The sequence below is a fragment of the Oncorhynchus tshawytscha genome, linkage group LG20 (genome assembly GCF_018296145.1).
Source record: "Oncorhynchus tshawytscha isolate Ot180627B linkage group LG20, Otsh_v2.0, whole genome shotgun sequence".
Lineage (NCBI taxonomy): Eukaryota > Metazoa > Chordata > Actinopteri > Salmoniformes > Salmonidae > Oncorhynchus > Oncorhynchus tshawytscha.
Genome location: NC_056448.1, coordinates 34,506,509 through 34,524,226, shown reverse-complemented (window position 1 = coordinate 34,524,226; position 17,718 = coordinate 34,506,509). Strand labels below are relative to the sequence as shown.

The following is a 17,718-nucleotide window of genomic DNA, read 5'->3' as shown; positions in this document are numbered from 1 at the left end:
ATAGAACACTAGAATGGACATTGGCATCAGGTGTAAAATGTTAGCCATCTTGGTCAGGGAATCTTTCATTCTAGAAACTGACTTAATGTGGTAAAATAAAGTATAAAAAGATATTGTGTGTTTCAATCCCAGTATTAATTTATGTTTAAAAAATATCAGTATAATGATTTTGTAGATTTGCTTGCACACTGTTAGTTAGCTAGCTAGTCAGTTTTAATTAGCTGATTTTAATGTATCTTTACGCAGGTGAGGAGCATCCCTGTTCTACAGGTGAAGATCTCTGTCCTCCAGGAGGAGAAGAGACAGCTGGTCTCTCGGATGAAGAACCAGGACCAAGAAGAGCTGAGTGACGTGTTCCGGAAGAGAGCCCACAGCACGGGCAGCGCCGGTCGGTTCCGGGTTGGGAAGGGCTCTGAACTTCTAGGGAAACCTGAAGATGGGCTGGAGAACAAGGCAGAGCACAACAGTACCTCCTCTGGCCTGAAGGAGTTCCAGCAGCTGACTGCTGAGATGGAGGCTTTGGAGAGGACCATCAAGGGTGATCGCTTGCAAGCACGGCATGGCCTCAACCAGAACACATTACGCAGCAACTGCAGAGATCACAAATCAGTAGCCATCGGCATTGATGAAGACTTGGATGCCATCTTAGATGTCAGGTCCTCAAAACAACACAGGGACATCGCCATGAAGACCAAGCCCACAGACACACGATGCATAGCAACGGGTGTAACTGAGGCCCACCTCGTTGTCACCGCGGATAAGGGGTCGGAGCTAGATGCCCAGCAGAGAATCATAGAAGCCCTGAAGGAGAGGGTGTGTCAGTTGGAGGCAGAGGTAAAGGAGTCCACCCTGCAGACAGAGATGGGCAGGCTGAAGCTGGAGCTACAGGCTGCCGGGGCCAGGAACAAGGCTGATAAAGGCTCCACCGCCAGGCCATCCACCCACAGCACCTCCACAGCCACGCAGGCCAGGCCCAAGGCCCAGACCAGGAGCCTGGGGGTGGGCAACCACACAGAGGTCCAGGACGCCTCTGCTGGAGGTAGGATGGAGGTGGAGGGGTGGGGCTGTAGTGTTGGAGTGTCCTGTAGGCCGGAGCTGAAGAGTGTGAGCTCAGGACCAGAGGTACCGATGACTTGGTGGGTGGTCAGAGAGAGAGTGGAGACCCAGGACCAATGTGTTGGGAGACAGGTGGTGATGGTCACCCAAGGTGTGGGGACAGGGGTGAGGGTGTGTGAGGCAGGTGTCAACACAGATCTGACCATGGAGAGTTTGGCTGCAGCGAGAAGAAGGTGGATGGGGGAGTGTCAGTTTGTGTCGGTGGGGAGCGGGGACTGTACGGTCGACGACGTGATGAGTGCTGTAAAGGAGGTCGGCATGGCAACCGACCCTCCAGTCAGAGGGGTGGATTCAGGTGTCATGGTGTCACCTCAGACGGTCTCCCAGCGCACCAACACATCACCAACACTCAGCTCGGTCTCCCGTTTCACAAACACCTGCCGCTTGTTCAACACCACCTCCAGCACCAACACCGTGCTCAACACCCAGGAGAAACACACCAACACTGTGCACACCATCACCCGGAACATCGCTGTTGGCAACAGCAGGGTCCCAGAGCTAATCCAGACCATTGCTAAGACCCGCTCCGTTGGCATTGGAACGACCGTGCCATGGGGAGGAAACGCAGAACAACCAACCCAAACCAATGCGGCCGTCACCAAGGCAACTACCAGAGACGCTGGGGTCGGGATGACTAACGTGAACGACAACTTCCTGGTTGGACTGAAGACCCGGAACATCGCCTGTGGTCCTTCCTGTCTCCCCGACCCCACCAAGACCAGGAGTATTGGGATCGGGGTGGGTGAGGGGCGCATACGGGATCTTGCAGGACCACCATCACTGACACAGACATCCCATTCTCACCAAGCCCAGGGCCAATCCCAGTTAGAGCCTGGTCTGGACCACTACATAGAGAAGATGCAGTGTCTGCTGAGGGAGCAGCAGGGCCTGCTGACTGAGAGCTACAGTGAACTGGGAGAGGTGTTCATCCAGCCTGCGTCAGACAACACCACCCTCATCATGTCACCCGTCAACTCTGCCATGATACAGGGAGGCACGGAGGACAGGCCAATACCCTCACAATCCACAGGTATGGATATAGTCTGTCTAGTCTGTCTCACAGTTTGCATCTGCGATGGGTATTTACTAGGGATAATTGTTTGGTATCATGGACATTTTTCTTTATACACAATAATCCAGTGGGTGATTTCTTCCTCTCTCCCTTCTCTCTGTCTCCCTTGTACAGATTGTGTACAGTTCCAGTCCATCGCAGGGCCCAGCCAGTTCACTAACACCTCACCTAAGAGAAACACAGAAAGGTCAGGGGTCAGCCAGCGTGTTACTAAGGAGTCAGAGGTCAAGCAAAAGATACTACGCATAGAACACCAAACGTCCTCTGCATTGCACGGTGTGTTTTGTTGGTATGTGTCAGTTTGTGTGTGCATGTAAGGGGCTGAATGCAGTTGTATCCCAGTGGTGCCTTTAAATAGTTCCATAATGTTGATGGGTTGAGAGCGGGAGAAAAATAGAAACTAAAGGAGCATTCTGCTGGCAGACCGCTCCCTAGAAGAAGCCTGGCCTCCTTTGAACCAGTAGAACCATGGAGGAGGAAATAGCTCTTTCTCTGGTTTGGCATTGGCTCTGGAAGACCTACTATTGAAATATTTGGGTGGATGCTGAGTTTTGGAAAGCACACATCTCTCACTACACAGCGGTCTGTGGCTGACAGGCTAGAGCTGAAATTGTATGTCTATGTATGAGTGTTTGTATATGTGAAAGAGTTTGTACTCTCTGTAGAAAGTACTAGGTGAAGTAGACATTCAATAAGTAAAACAAATTCTCAGAACTTCACAACAAGTGGTTCACAACAATCAAATTAGAATTCATTGGGAAACATTAACCCTCCAGGTCAGCCCACGACCGCCAACATGCTGAGGTCCATCATGAAGAAACAAGATGGTGACCGAGGCTACACTGGAACCAGGAAGAGCCTGAAGTTTGTGGGCGTGACCACAGGGTGAGGGTCTGATAAAACAGTACCAGTCAAAAGTTTGGACACATCTACTTATTCAAGGATTTAAAAAATGTATTTAGACTATTCTACATTTTAGAATAATAGTGAAGACATCAAACTATGAAATAACACATATGGAATCATGTAGTAAAGAATTAAAAAATATATATATATATTTTAGATTCCTCAAAGCCACCCTTTGCCTTGACAGCTTTGCACACACTTGGGATTATCTCAACCAACTTCACCTGGAATTTCCAACAGTCTTGAATGAGTTCCCACATATGCCGAGCACTTGGCTTCTTTCTTCACTCTGCGGTCTAACCCAAACCATCTCAATTGGGTTGAGGTCAGGTGATTGTGGAGGCCAGGTCATCTGATGCAGCACTTCATCACTCTCCTTCTTGGTCAAATAGCCCTTACACAGCCTGGAGGTGTGTTATGGGTCATTGTCCTGTTGAAAAATAAATGATAGTCCCATTAAGCGCAAACCAGATGGACTGGAATATCGCTGCAGAATGCTGTGGTAGTCATGCTGGTTAAGTGTGCCTTGAATTCTAAGTAAATCAACAACAGTGTCATGCTTCACGGTGGAAACCACACATGCAGAGGTCATCTGTTCACCTACTTTGTGTCTCACAAAGACACAGCGGTTGGAACCAAAAATCTCACATTTAGACTTATCAGACCAAAGGACAGATTTCCACCAGTCTAATGTCCATTGCTTGTGTTTCTTGGCCCAAGCAAGTCTCTTCTTATTGGTGTGCTTTAGTAGTGGTTTCTTTGCAGCAATTTAACCACGAAGGCTTGATTCACGCAGTCTCCTCTGAACAGTGGATGTTGAGATGTGTTTGTTACTTAAACTCTGTGAAGCATTATTTTGGGCTGCAATTTTGGAGGTGCAGTTAACTCTAATGAACTTATCCTCTGCAGCAGAGAACTCTAGGTCTTCCTTTCCTGTGGCGGTCCTCATGAGAGCCAGTTTCATTATAGCACTTGATGGTTTTAGCAACTGCACCTTAAGAAACTTGAAATATTACGTATTGACTGACTTTCATGTCTTGAAATAATGATGGACTGTCATTTATCTTTGCTTATTTGATCTGTTCTTGCCATAATATAGACTTGGTCTTTTGCCAAATAGCCCTATCTTTTGTTTACCAACCCTACCTTGTCACAACACAACTGATTGGCTCAAACACATTAAGAAGGAAAGAAATTCCACAAATGAACTTTTAACAAGGCACACCTGTTAATTCAAATGCATTCCAGGTGACTACCTCATGAAGCTGGTTGAGAGAATGTAAAGGGTGGCTTATTTGAAGAATCAAACATCTTGAATATATTTTGATTTAACACTTTCTGGTTATTACATGATTCAATGTGTTATTTCATAGTGTTGATGTCTTCACTATTATTCCACAATGTAGAAAATAAAGAAAAACCCTTGCATAAGCAGGTGTGTCCAAACTTTTGACTGGTACTGTGTGTGTGTGTGTGTATATATATATATATATATATATGAGTTTTATTCTGATCAGACTTTGATATGTTTCACTGGTTAAAATCATCTCAGTTCTGTGTGTTGGCTGCAGGTTCAAGTCTTCATATTATGGGTTAAACATATTTAGTTTGTGTAAGCTATGGCCTAGTAGAGGAAAGTTTGAAATAACTGAGGGTATTGGCTGCAGGTGTGAGTCCATGTCAACTAGTGAACCATCCAGCTCTGAAGAAGAAGAGAAGAACGGGAGGTGGAGGGAGGTCTGTGGTCTCCAGGATCGGAGCCGAACGGGCGGGAACAAAGGGGTGGCCAACAGAGAATGTAGTGGCCATGGGAGGACGGAGATACAGGAGAGGTGAATATGGTAGTGGTTTTAGGGGATGTACTTCACTTAATCCCATCTCCCCTCAGGGAGCATCAGCCATCAGTAAGTTTGCATTGCACTCTGGGAATTATTCTCCAGCTTGTTCAGGGTATATAGTTATTGTGCAATTAGTTTATCAAATAACTAGGTCCTATCCCTACAGTTTTCAGTTGAGTGAGAAGATGTTGTCTGCTTGCCATGCGCTGAAGACCCATCTGAGTGACGACCAGATTTTATCCAGCAGAGAACTGGTGAGTACTGCTAAACAGAGGCCAGTGGCACAAGTAGACTGAATGGAAGTGCGTATGTATGAATGTGTTTTTGTTTGTCTGTTAACAAGAATGTATGGGAATGGTCATGAACATTACTGGTTAATGACTACAATTGTGACTTTAGGAGCTCTCTAATTGCCTGTGTCCCTTTTGATTCATCATACAAGAATTTATGAAACCATATAAAATGTTGGCACGAGGTCAACTCGATGTCTTGGAATCTAAACTAGAGGAAAAAATATTTCATTTGTGACATGTATAACTGAGGAATGTGCCGACTCCTGTAATTTTCTGCCGTCTGGTAGTGTTTCTGGGCAGGGACTTCAAGGCCTGGGTGTGTATGAGTTACATAGACATACACCCTCTCTCTCTGTGTTCCACCCAGACAACAACATCTAGCTCAGTCTTGGTTTACGTCCTTTACGCCTCTTGAAACCTAACTAACTCTGACGCCACCATATGTGTTCCACATCATCTGCTTTTTATCTTGTCATAGTGACTGGTTGAGTGATAGAAAACAGAAGGAGAAAGAAGAGCAGGGATGTAGTGATTAGTCCAAACAGTTTCAAAATGGAACGTTTTGCAACTAAAATTTCTACTTGACAAATTCAGGTACTGTAGGTCCCTCCCCCATTTTGTTCTGGTTGCTTCCGTTTAAGAAACGTTTTGCAACAGAGTTGGTATAATGAATACATCCCAGGGGAGAAAGAAGAGCAGGGATAGAGAGACTGATGTCTGAATTATTCCCATATTACAAGAACAGGATGTGATATCCAGAAGTGTTTCGGCCCTCCAGGACTGACATTGAACTGCCCTGTGCTAGACCAACCATGTGATACCCTTCACCACTGTTCCTAGTCCTAACCATACCTAATGTTCTGAAGACCACTCAAAATGCCCTGGGCACTAGTCCCCTGTAATAGTTATTTTTGTGGTGAGAGGGAAGTTGTGGATGATCTGTCACTGCCATCGGCGGTCAGTCTTCCCCCTAAGGAAGAGGGTTTGGTGAGGTCAAAGGAACTGAAGAATTGGCTGATTATGTTTATTTTCATTCAGTAATGTCCCTATAATTACAATATGTCTTTGGTAATTCACTGTTCAAAATTCTCTGCACACCCTGCATGATGGAGGGTTGCTAAATTACAGTACTGCGAGTTCGTCCTGACAGACAACAACGCCTGTTTGTGCTTTTTCCGAATTAAAAACACGAAGGCTTGACAGTGTGTGTTTGGCTGCATTTGTTTTGGCTCACCCTGGTTTGCAGGGTTTGGACATTTAGACCATGCCATTGGTTCTGAAGTGAAATCTCTGCCTGTCCAGGCGAGCTAGAACAAATTCACCCAATGTAGGTCTCTACTAGGAGTTTGTATGTCATAAATGTTTGTGTGCCCATACATGTGTTGGTTGATGTCCTGCTTAGAATGTATTATCCTGTGTCCCACCCTCAGCGGTCCTGCCTGAACATGCTGCAGCACGAGTGGTTCCGTGTGTCCAGTCAGAAGTCAGCTGCTCCGGCTGTGGTGGGGGACTATTTAACGGCGTTCCGGTCAGTTTCTCCAGCCGTGCAGAGACACGTAGCCAACTTGGCAGACGGTAACGGTAACACAGCACTCCACTACAGCGTGTCCCACTCCAACTTCACCGTCGTAAAGAGGATGCTGCTGGCAGGTACTGATTCTGACTCAGACCTGAACCTGACTTCCATTTAAACCTCTCACTCATATGATGTTCTGTTGAGTACATTAATCTAAAATGTGTTCTTTCAGAGTATATAAAAGTTTGTGGTGGTCATGTGAGGTGAAATGTGTATATTCTGGGATGTGAGCACTCAGTTTGTTTGGTTGACCTGACAAAGCAGTGAATTGGGAGCTTTAACAGTGTGCAGGCCTTCTTGTTCTATACTTCTTTCAGAGGATCCCCGCAATCTGGTCACAGAGTTTTAACTGAGCTACCCGTAGTGTTATTTTTAATTCTGTGCCATTGTTTTGTCACATTTCCTCTTTGGCTTCCATTCAAGATGTGTGCAACGTGAACAAGCAGAACAAGGCAGGATATACCCCCATCATGCTGGCTGCCCTGGCTGCTGTGGAGGCCCCAGAGGACATGGAGGTGGTGGAGGAGCTCTTCATTAAAGGAGATGTTAATGCCAAGGCCAGCCAGGTATGTGGAGGGCCAGAGGTCTGGGGGGGTGTTAAGCTTTGACAAGTTAAGTCCGAGCTTGTCTGGTCACTGGCTGAGTGTGTCGACTTCAAGCTCCCGAGTGGCCATCTCTTTGAGTCCATCTTTTTGTCTCTGACCTCTTACTGCTGACCTCTAACCCTTGACCCCAGGCTGGTCAGACAGCCCTGATGCTGGCAGTGAGCCACGGCAGGATGGACATGGTGCGGGCCCTGCTGGCCAAGGGGGCAGAGGTCAACCTTCAGGATGATGAGGGCTCTACAGCTCTAATGTGTGCCAGCGAACACGGCCACGCTGAGATAGTCAGGCTGCTGCTGGCCAAGCCAGGCTGTAACGCCACCCTGAGTGACAGCGTGAGTTACTGTGTGTGTGTGTTTTTCACTCACCGTAGCAGACTATCACTGTGTTAGTGTCTTTGTTTGTCTGATTCACTGTTTGTGCCCTGTTTGTCTGTGTGTATGCAGGATGAGAGCACGGCCCTGTCCATAGCTCTTGAGGCTGGACATAAAGACATAGCAGTGCTGCTCTATGCCCATGTCAACTTCTCCAAATGCCAGGCCGGGGTTGGTAACACGCAATATCTATAGATCGGGTCCCTCCGTTCGTTTTTATATACCTATTCTATAAAATTATGTACATCTGTTCCATACCAACTAATCGTGTGCATATGGTGTGTGTGCATCCACCGTCTTTCCATAGGGAACCCCTCGTCTCGGTAGAAATACACCCCCCAGTTCCGCTGGAAGAGTCGTCTTTGAATGAAACTACCCGCAAGCCCCTCAAACCTCCACCCTTGCTGCTACACATAGACGTATGCTTAGTGTATGGAATAATTTGTGAAGGTTCTATGTGGCCCTTATATAGGGTTTATGAAGGCTTCAAAGTTTATGTTCGTTTTATAGATGATGCCCTCGTATCCAAGCACTCAACAAGCGATCTGAGACCACAATTGTAAATGTTAGCCTAATGAAACGAACAAATGATGTAGCCTATATGGACTGCCTCTTCTCTTGTCCAGGTTGACAGCCTGAAACTTAGAGGTTGCTAGGCAAATCACTCTCCTACAGTAATTATATCCCCACGACCCGTGGCCTTTCTGTGTAGGAGTTTAATTTTTGACATTTTAGTCTCTAGATTGAATACATTGCATATACATGCAGATAATTTCTTTCTATGCCCTCAAACATCAATATATTTGCATATATTTTTTATGTTATTGTCATTGTATATATCATATATTTAAGCCCATTGGAAGTACAGTTATGCATTTACAATTAGTATATTAGTGTTAAATGTTTCATTGTTAGTATAATGCTCTGTGCCTTATGCTTTTAAATAATACAATAAACTGAAGTACCTCAATATCTTCCATGTGATTTTTACCCTTTCTAAATAAACAACAGGAAAGACAGTTGATATTTGTACCTGGTGCCACCTGCTGGGACTTTCTGGTTGAACAGAACATCACTCTGTGAGAAACAGAACTCTGTAATGTTTCCTCCTGGTAGTGCTGTGGTGAATGGTTATCATGATATAACGCAACAGGAAAATATTTCTACATTGTTAAAAACCAACACATACCGCTGATGCCGGGGAGTATCAGGTGAATTCTACATGCCGGAAAGGTTTACTTTTTGCAATACAAAAGCCTTCTCAAATTCTGCTTCCTTTGTCCTAGAGAGGCTGCATATTTTATTATCTTCTGTTTGCTCTTCTGTTCACCGTGGTCCGAGGGCGAGGAAGTAGTGCTAGCAACAGGATTAATTTGTGAATGTCATCACAGTATTTCTCTGACTCACTCAGTAGGGCCTCACAGAAGTTTTCCAATAGTTGCAGCAGTATTGTCTGCAACAAACCATTCATCTGGGGACCTCACCTCTAAATGGTCATTGTCTGGTTCGTTTGATTTCCTTCAGAAGCTAACAGAGAGCGAGAGCAACTCTGATTGTAGAAATTTTACTTGAGGTAAGAGGATGCAAGTCTAACTTTAGCGCAAACCCCATCTCCCTCCCTCCCACCTCCAGAATTGACAGCCTGCCCCCATTAGAACTTATGTTCTGTTCTTACTGTTCTCCAAATGCTGAGAAATGTGTCTGAGTATTTGGAAGCGAGTGAAGGTGATTAGCAGTTTCCCCTCATTAAAACTGAGGGATTAAATGAGATGAAGCAGATACTTCCCCTCATTCATCTCCATCCTAGGTTGTGTCCCAAATGGCATCCTATTCCCTTTAGAGTAGGAAACTATATAGCCCATAGCTTTCTGGTCAAAAGAAGTGCACTACATTTGTGTGTGTGTGTTTGAGAGCGCGTGCTTGAGCATGTCCCTCAATTCCATCTTCACATTCATATGCACAAACACATACCGACACAATAACACACACTTGTACACTAATCATATGCTGTTGCTACTGTTCTTTATTGTACCACTATTATATTCTGATGCCTAGTTACATTACCCTGTCTTCATGTACATACAGTGCCTTCAGTGAGTATTCACACCCCTTGACTTTTGCCACATTTTGTGTTATAAAGTGGGATTCAAATGGATTTCATTTTAAATTGTCATCCATCTACACAAAATACTCTGTCAAAGAAAAATGTGAGCATTAAAAATGACTGAAATATAAAACACTAATATCTTGATTAGCGAGTCAATACATGTTAGAAACACCATTGGCAGCGACTACAGCTTGGAGTCTTTTTGGGTAAGTCTCAAAGAGCTTTCCACACCTTGATCAAATTGTATTTGTCAGACCTTACCTTGAAATGCTTACTTACAAGCCCTTAACTTTATTTGTTTTGTAAACCTGTATTGTTGGTTAAGAAAATAATTATGAAATTAACTACAGTAAAAAAAGAAAAGTAACACAAACAATAACGAGGCTATATACAGGGGTACTGGTACTGAGTCAATGTGTGGGGGTACAGGTTAGTTGAAGTAATTTGTACATGTAGGTAGGGGTAAAGTGACTATGCTTTGATAATAAACAGCGAGTAGCAGCAGTGTAAAAGAGGGGGGTCATTGCAAATAGTCCGGGTGGCCATTTGATTAATTGTTCAGCAGTCTTATGGTTTGGCACTCCGGGACCGCTTGGCTTGCGGTAGCAAAGAGAACAGTCTATGGACTCTTAGACAATTATTCTGGGTCTTCCTCTGACTCTGCATAGTATATAGGTCTTGGATGTCAGGAAGCTTGGCCCCAGTGATGCCTTATGGTCTGATGCCATAAGGCATCTGATGTATTTATCATCATTAGTCATTTAGGTCAACATTGGATCATTCAGAGATCCTCACTGAACTTCTGGAGAGAGTTTGCTGCACTGAAAGTAAAGGGGCTGAATAATTTTGCACGCCCAATTTTTCAGTTTTTGATTTGTTAAAAAAGTTTGAAATATCCAATAAATGTCGTTCCACTTCATGATTGTGTCCCACTTGTTGTTGATTCTTCACAAAAAATACAGTTTTATATCTTTATGTTTGAAGCCTGAAATGTAGCAAAAGGTCGCAAAGTTCAAGGGGGCCGAATACTTTCGCAAGGCACTGTACATTTTCACAAAGTCTGCTGCCTCAATTAGTATAATGGCAATTTGCATATACTCAAGAATGTTATGAAGAGTGATCCGATTAATTGCAATGTCCCTCTTTGCCATGCAAATTAACTGAATCCCCAACAAAACATTTCCACTGCATTTCAGCCCCGCCACAAAAGGACCAGCTGACATGTCAGTGACTCTCTCGTTAACACAGGTGTGAGTGTTGACAAGGACAAGACTGGAAATCACTCTGTCATGCTGACTGAGTTCGAATATCAGACTGGAAGCCTCAAGGAGGGTGGTGCTTGGAATCATTGTTCTTCCTCTGTCAACCATGGTTACCTGCAAGGAAACGCATGCCGTTAGCAACTTCAGTGTAGATTTGGTCTTGTGATTTAGGTTTATTGTCCTGCTGAAAGGTGAATTTGTCTCCCAGTGTCTGTTGGCAAGTAGAATGAACCAGGTTTTCCTGTAGGATTTTAACTGTGCTTAGCTGTATTACATTTTATTTTAATCCTAAAAACTCCATAGTCCTTGCCGATGACAAGCATACACATGAAATTATGCAGCTACCACCATGCTTGAAAATATGCTGTCAAGGCAAAGGGTGGCTATTTTGAAGAATATCAAATATATTTGTTAAACACTTTTTTGGTTACTACATGATTCCATATGTTATTTCATATTTTTGATTAGCTAACGTTCTTGATTCTAGTTACTAAGCTAAATAAAATATCTCAAATTAGCTACTTACTATAAACTTCCTTGAGGTAGTTTTTGAACAGCTTCACACTTTGTTACTCCAGTTGTCAGTTTGATCACACACCATTTACACACTCATTGTGGCGCCCCAAATTAAAAAATGACTGTTTGAACTCAACCGCAGAAAATACTTGATTATTGTTGCTAGGCTACCAGTTACAGTGATTTTAGTTTGTGTGCACCTTTATGCAGAGTGAATACAAAAATTATAGCTAGTGTTTGAAAGAATGACATGGATTTAATATTTGTCAAATTATTGAGCATGTCCGCAAATAAGCATCAGAAACTGTCCTTATTTAGCATATCAAAAAGCAAATCAAGATCCTGATATGGACCTCAGGCAAGAGCATATGAATTGTATCTGCTGAGAAAATACACTATATAGGCCAACTGTATTTGTCATCATAGAGAAAATAAGATGTCCACGTAGGCCTATCTCAGGATATCTAATGAGTCAATATCCGAACATATCATGTATGATATCCTGAGGGAAAGATTTTTACATCAAATAAATATCTATTTCATATTTGTCAAGTTATTGAGCATGTGCGGAAAACTCATGCATCTGATATCGTCCTTATTTTCACCATATCAAAAAGCATATCAAGATCCTGATATGGACCTCAGCCAAGACAAACATAGGCCTATCTGGAATTAATATAGCTTAACATATTGAATACTGAGAAAACACAGATATGCGATGTTGTAAACAGTCAGTATTTGTCAACATGAAGAGAGAAAATAGGATATCGAATGAGTCCATATCCGGCCATAGGAAATTTCCATGTGTGATATTCGGAGTAATATATCATATACACTGAGTATACCAAACATCTGAACAGCCTGAATTCATCGGGGCATGGAGTGTGGATTTAACAAGTGACATCAATAAGGGATCATCGCTCTCACCTGGTCGGTCTTTGTCATGGAAAGAGCAGGTGTTCTTAAGGTTTTGTTCACTCTGTGTATGTCTGAAATATGTGCCAATCCACAAAACTAAATGCATTGGAAATTGTCTGTTTTCTCTAGAATATGAAAAACTTGTCATTGACTATGTTGACTCTGCAGACATACAGAGAGAGATAGCAAAACATAGGCTCTCTATCTTTCTGTCTATTTCCATTTCTTAGTCAGCAGGCTGGATAACTTCTGTACTCCTTCCCTTTTGTTCCATCCTCCTTCCTTCCATCCAAGTTAGAAGATTCCTGCAAAAGAAGAGAATCAAGAATTGAGTAAGGCAGTTGAGAGTTGTAACGTTAGAATTAGTGTTGAGGGGGAGCAGGGACAGACTAAATGTGTTGTACTGTCAAATACAAGATACACAAAAATACAACGATCCCTGATGAATCAGGAACAAATTCACACCCATGTTGGGGGGGGTTCCACATTTCAAGAATTAGGCTAGCTCACAATGTCTCTCTTACACACACACACACGCACAAACAATATTAATGTTTCTTATATGTGTATTTATCAACCTTCTCTCTCTCAATCTCTTTCTCTCTCTCACACACACACAGCTAGCATGTTGACATGATGACAATCTTTCCTATAAATGATTGATAATTTCTACCCCTCTCTCTCTCACAGAACACACACATGCACACATACAGCTAGCATGACAATGTTGACATTACAATGTTTTCTAAGGGTATCATCTCTCTCTCTCACACACATTTACTGTCATTAATTAAACAGATATCAAAATGTCAAAATGTTAGCTACCTAGCTAAAACCAATGGCTACAACAGGTAAAAATGAGAACTTACAATGTCCATGAAGGATTAGCCATAGAGCTAACATTAGCTAGCTAGCAAATATTTCCTTGACATTCTTCTACTGAACAAACCACTGCTTTACTTACAAAAGTAAAACAGTGCAGGAGAACACTGACTACCACTTAGCAGTCAAATATTTTCAAATGTTTTGTGTCAATTTTGAGAAACTGACATTTTCCAGCTCTGTTTTTGGGTAGCATACCCAGTGCTCTGTCCCAACTGCAGTATAGAGTGTTGACTGCTCTGTCCCAACTGCAGTATGGAGTGTTGACCGCTCTGTCCCAACTGCAGTATGGAGTGTTGACCGCTCTTTCCCAACTGCAGTATGGAGTGTTGTATGGAGTGTTAATCCTAGTTTTATCTGGAACTGATATGCCTACCTCCTTATTTAGATACTGAAATTAAAATTAGATTACTGCACACTTTATGTTAATTGCTTAAAATCTTTAAGGGAAAATATAATAGTCATATTTTCAGTGTTAAATTCAGGTGCTATAATTTTGGACATATTATTGATGGAAATAAATGCGATAAAAATTGGGTTTTGTAAATCCTGGTGGATTATAGTAGGATTTTGAAATGAAAGACAGGCCTACGTGTTATTTAGTTAGTCATAATTGAGTTGGTCATAATCGAACATCGAAACAACATTCAGTGCAACATACAAAATGTGCAGCCGACACACCCAGCAAGATGTAGTAAAAGTGAAAGCATTTATAGCATCAGAGATTCTCTAAATTAGGGACCATCTTCGATAGCTATAGGACTGCAGAGACTGTCACACATTTTTGCTTTTAATGATCTAGCAAATTTGATGACTAGGAAGTGAAATATATCAAATTTCTTTGGTATTACATCACCTGCCGAATAAAAACCTCAAATGACCCTACTCCTGAAAATTTTAATCGGGACAGATAAGCTGAAGTTGACTCAGCCCGAGTACCATTAGCCATAGCCCATAGTAATATGATCTGCCGGACTTGGGAAGAGCTCGGCCGGCATTAAGCTACTCTGAATCCGAGTCCATGCTGAGTCCCCCGAGTCTCAAACGGAATAGGCCCGAGCCCAGCGTGTTGACTGGGTACACTATGCCACGAGACCCAAAGCCGCTTTGGTGCACTCTGCCAGCTGTTGTTTGCCAAGAGTGCTAAGCTGAACCAGGCAAAACCTGATGAAAAAAGAATATTACTCCAATTTTAAAAACTGTAATGATGCCCACAAACACTATGCACATGTTTATATAGATTGGTGTTTATTAATTGAGTAGCATTTCGATAACTGGTCAGTAGTTCAATCAGATTTAAACCAAAAACTAGATATCAACCCAAAAGACTTCATGAAAAATACGTATTTTATTCAAATCAAATTGTACAAATCAAATTGTCACATGTGCCTAATACATGTGTAGACAGGTGTAGACCTTACAGTGAAATTCTTACTAACAAGCCCTTAACCAACAATGCAGTTTATTTAAAAAAAAGCACGGGATAAGAATAACAAATAATTAAAGAGCAGCATAAAAAAAACAATAGCGGGGCTATATACAGGGTGTTACGGTACAGAGTCAATGTGGAGGCTATATACAGGGTGTTACGGTACAGAGTCAATGCGGAGGCTATATACAGGGTGTTACGGTACAGAGTCAATGTGGAGGCTATATACAGGGTGTTACGGTACAGAGTCAAAGTGGAGGCTATACACAGGGTGTTACGGTACAGAGTCAATGTGGAGGCTATATACAGGGGTACCGGTACAGAGTCAATGTGGAGGCTATATACAGGGTGTTACGGTACAGAGTCAATGTGGAGGCTATATACAGGGTGTTACGGTACAGAGTCAATGTGGAGGCTATATACAGGGTGTTACGGTACAGAGTCAATGTGGAGGCTATATACAGGGTGTTACGGTACAGAGTCAATGTGGAGGCTATATACAGGGTGTTACGGTACAGAGTCAATGTGGAGGCTATATACAGGGGGTACCGGTACAGAGTCAATGTGGAGGCTATATACAGGGTGTTACGGTACAGAGTCAATGTGGAGGCTATATACAGGGGGTACCGGTACAGAGTCAATGTGGAGGCTTTATACAGGGTGTTACGGTACAGAGTCAATGTGGAGGCTATATACAGGGGGTACCGGTACAGAGTCAATGTGGAGGCTTTATACAGGGTGTTACGGTACAGAGTCAATGTGGAGGCTATATACAGGGTGTTACGGTACAGAGCCAATGTGGAGGCTATATACAGGGTGTTACGGTACAGAGTCAATGTGGAGGCTATATACAGGGGGTACCGGTACAGAGTCAATGTGGAGGCTACATGAAGGGTGTTACGGTACAGAGTCAATGTGGGGGCTTTATACAGGGTGTTACGGTACAGAGTCAATGTGGAGGCTATATACAGGGGGTACCGGTACAGAGTCAATGTGGAGGCTATATACAGGGTGTTACGGTACAGAGTCAATGTGGAGGCTATATACAGGGGGTACCTGTACAGAGTCAATGTGTGGGGCACCGGTGTCGAGGTAATTGAGGTACATGTAGGTAGAGTTATTAAAGTGACTATTTGTATTTTCATTTGCTTCACCTTTATTTAACCAGGTAGGCTAGTTGAGAACAAGTTCTCATTTACAACTGCGACCTGGCCAAGATGAAGCAAAGCAGTGCGACAAAAACAAAAACACAGAGTTACACATAAATAAACGTACAGTCATTAACACAATATAAAAAAATCAATGTACAGTGTGTGCAAATGTAGAAGAGTAGGGAGGTAAAGCAATAAATAGGCCATAGAGGTGAAATAATTACAATTTATCATTAACACTCTAGTGATAGATTTGCAGATGATGATGTGCAAGTAGAGATACCGGGGTGCAAAAGAGCAATAAAATAAATAACAATTTGGGGATGAGGTAGTTGGGTGTGCTGTTTACAGACTGGCTGTGTACAGGTACAGTAAGCTGCTCTGACAGCTGATGCTTAAAGTTAGAGAGGGAGATATAAGACTCCAGCTTCAGTGATTTTTGCAATTCGTTCCAGTCATTGGAAGCAGAGAACTGGAAGGAAAGGTGGCCAAAGGAAGTGTTGGCTTTGGGGATGACCAGTGAAATATACCTGCTGGAGCGTGCTACGGGTGGGTGTTACTATGGTGACCAGTGAGCTGAGATAAGGTGGGGCTTTACCTAGCAAAGACTTGTAGATGACCTGGAGCCAGTGGGTTTGGCGACGAATCTGTAGCAAGGGCCAGTTAATGAGAGCATACAGGTTGCAGTGGTGGGTAGTATATGGGGCTTTGGTGACAAAAAGGATGGCACTGTGATAGACTACATCCAATTTGCTTAGTAGAGTGTTTGAGGCTATTTTGTAAATGGCATCTCCGAAGTCAAGGATCGGTAGGATAGTCAGTTTTACGAGGATATGTTTGGCAGCATGAGTGAGGGAGGCTTTGTTGCGAAATAGGAAGCAGATTCTAGATTTAATTTTGGATTGGAGATGCTTAATGTGAGTCTGGAAGGAGAGTTTACAGTCTAACCAGACACCTAGGTATTTGTAGTTGTCTACATATTCTAAGTCAGAACTGTCCACAGTAGTGATGCTAGACGGGCGGGCCGGTGCGGGCAGCAATCGGTTGAAGAGCATGCATTTAGTTTTACTAGCATTTAAAAGCAGTTGGAGGCCACGAAGGAGTTTTGTATGGCATTGAAGCTCGTTTGGAGGTTTGTTAACACCGTGTCCAAAGAAGGGCCAGATGTATACAGAACGGTGTCTTCTTCATAGAGGTGGATCGGAGAATCACCAGCAGCAAGAGCGACATCATTGATATATACAGAGAAAAGTGTCGGCCCGAGAATAGAACCCTCATAGAGACTGCCAGAGGTCCAGACAACAGGCCCTCCGATTTGACACACTGAACTCTATCTGAGAAGTCGTTGATGAACCAGGCGAGGCAGTCATTTGAGAAACCAAGGCTATTTAGTCTGCCGATAAGAATGCGGTGATTGACAGAGTCGAAAGCCTTGGCCAGGTTGATGAATACGGCTGCACAGTATTGTCTTTTATCGATGGCGGTTATGATATCTTTTAGGACCTTGAGCGTGGCTGAGGTGCACCCATAACCAGCTCGGAAACCAGATTACATAGTGGAGAAGGTACGGTGTGATTCGAAATGGTCGGTGATCTGTTAACTTGGCTTTCAAAAATTTTAGATTAGGCAGGGCAGGATGGATAGAGGTCTATAACAGTTTGGGTCTAGAGTGTCTC

The 17,718-nt window shown here is 43.2% G+C and overlaps 1 protein-coding gene across 2 annotated transcripts in view; it reads left to right on the top strand.

Annotated features, from left to right (window-relative positions):
* The window catches only part of LOC112220159 (KN motif and ankyrin repeat domain-containing protein 1), a 28,216-nt gene extending 19,469 nt beyond the window's left edge, over window positions 1-8,747 (top strand). For both annotated transcript variants that reach the window (XM_024381838.2, XM_024381839.2), the window contains exons 4-13: window positions 247-2,146; window positions 2,303-2,464; window positions 2,965-3,073; window positions 4,762-4,926; window positions 5,099-5,186; window positions 6,656-6,875; window positions 7,225-7,367; window positions 7,538-7,738; window positions 7,850-7,948; window positions 8,085-8,747. In XM_024381838.2, the coding sequence (XP_024237606.1) occupies window positions 247-2,146; window positions 2,303-2,464; window positions 2,965-3,073; window positions 4,762-4,926; window positions 5,099-5,186; window positions 6,656-6,875; window positions 7,225-7,367; window positions 7,538-7,738; window positions 7,850-7,948; window positions 8,085-8,147 (3,150 nt within the window). In that variant the 3' untranslated portion in view covers window positions 8,148-8,747. The remainder of the gene's footprint in view (window positions 1-246; window positions 2,147-2,302; window positions 2,465-2,964; window positions 3,074-4,761; window positions 4,927-5,098; window positions 5,187-6,655; window positions 6,876-7,224; window positions 7,368-7,537; window positions 7,739-7,849; window positions 7,949-8,084) is intronic.
* Window positions 8,748-17,718: the final 8,971 nt, after the last annotated feature.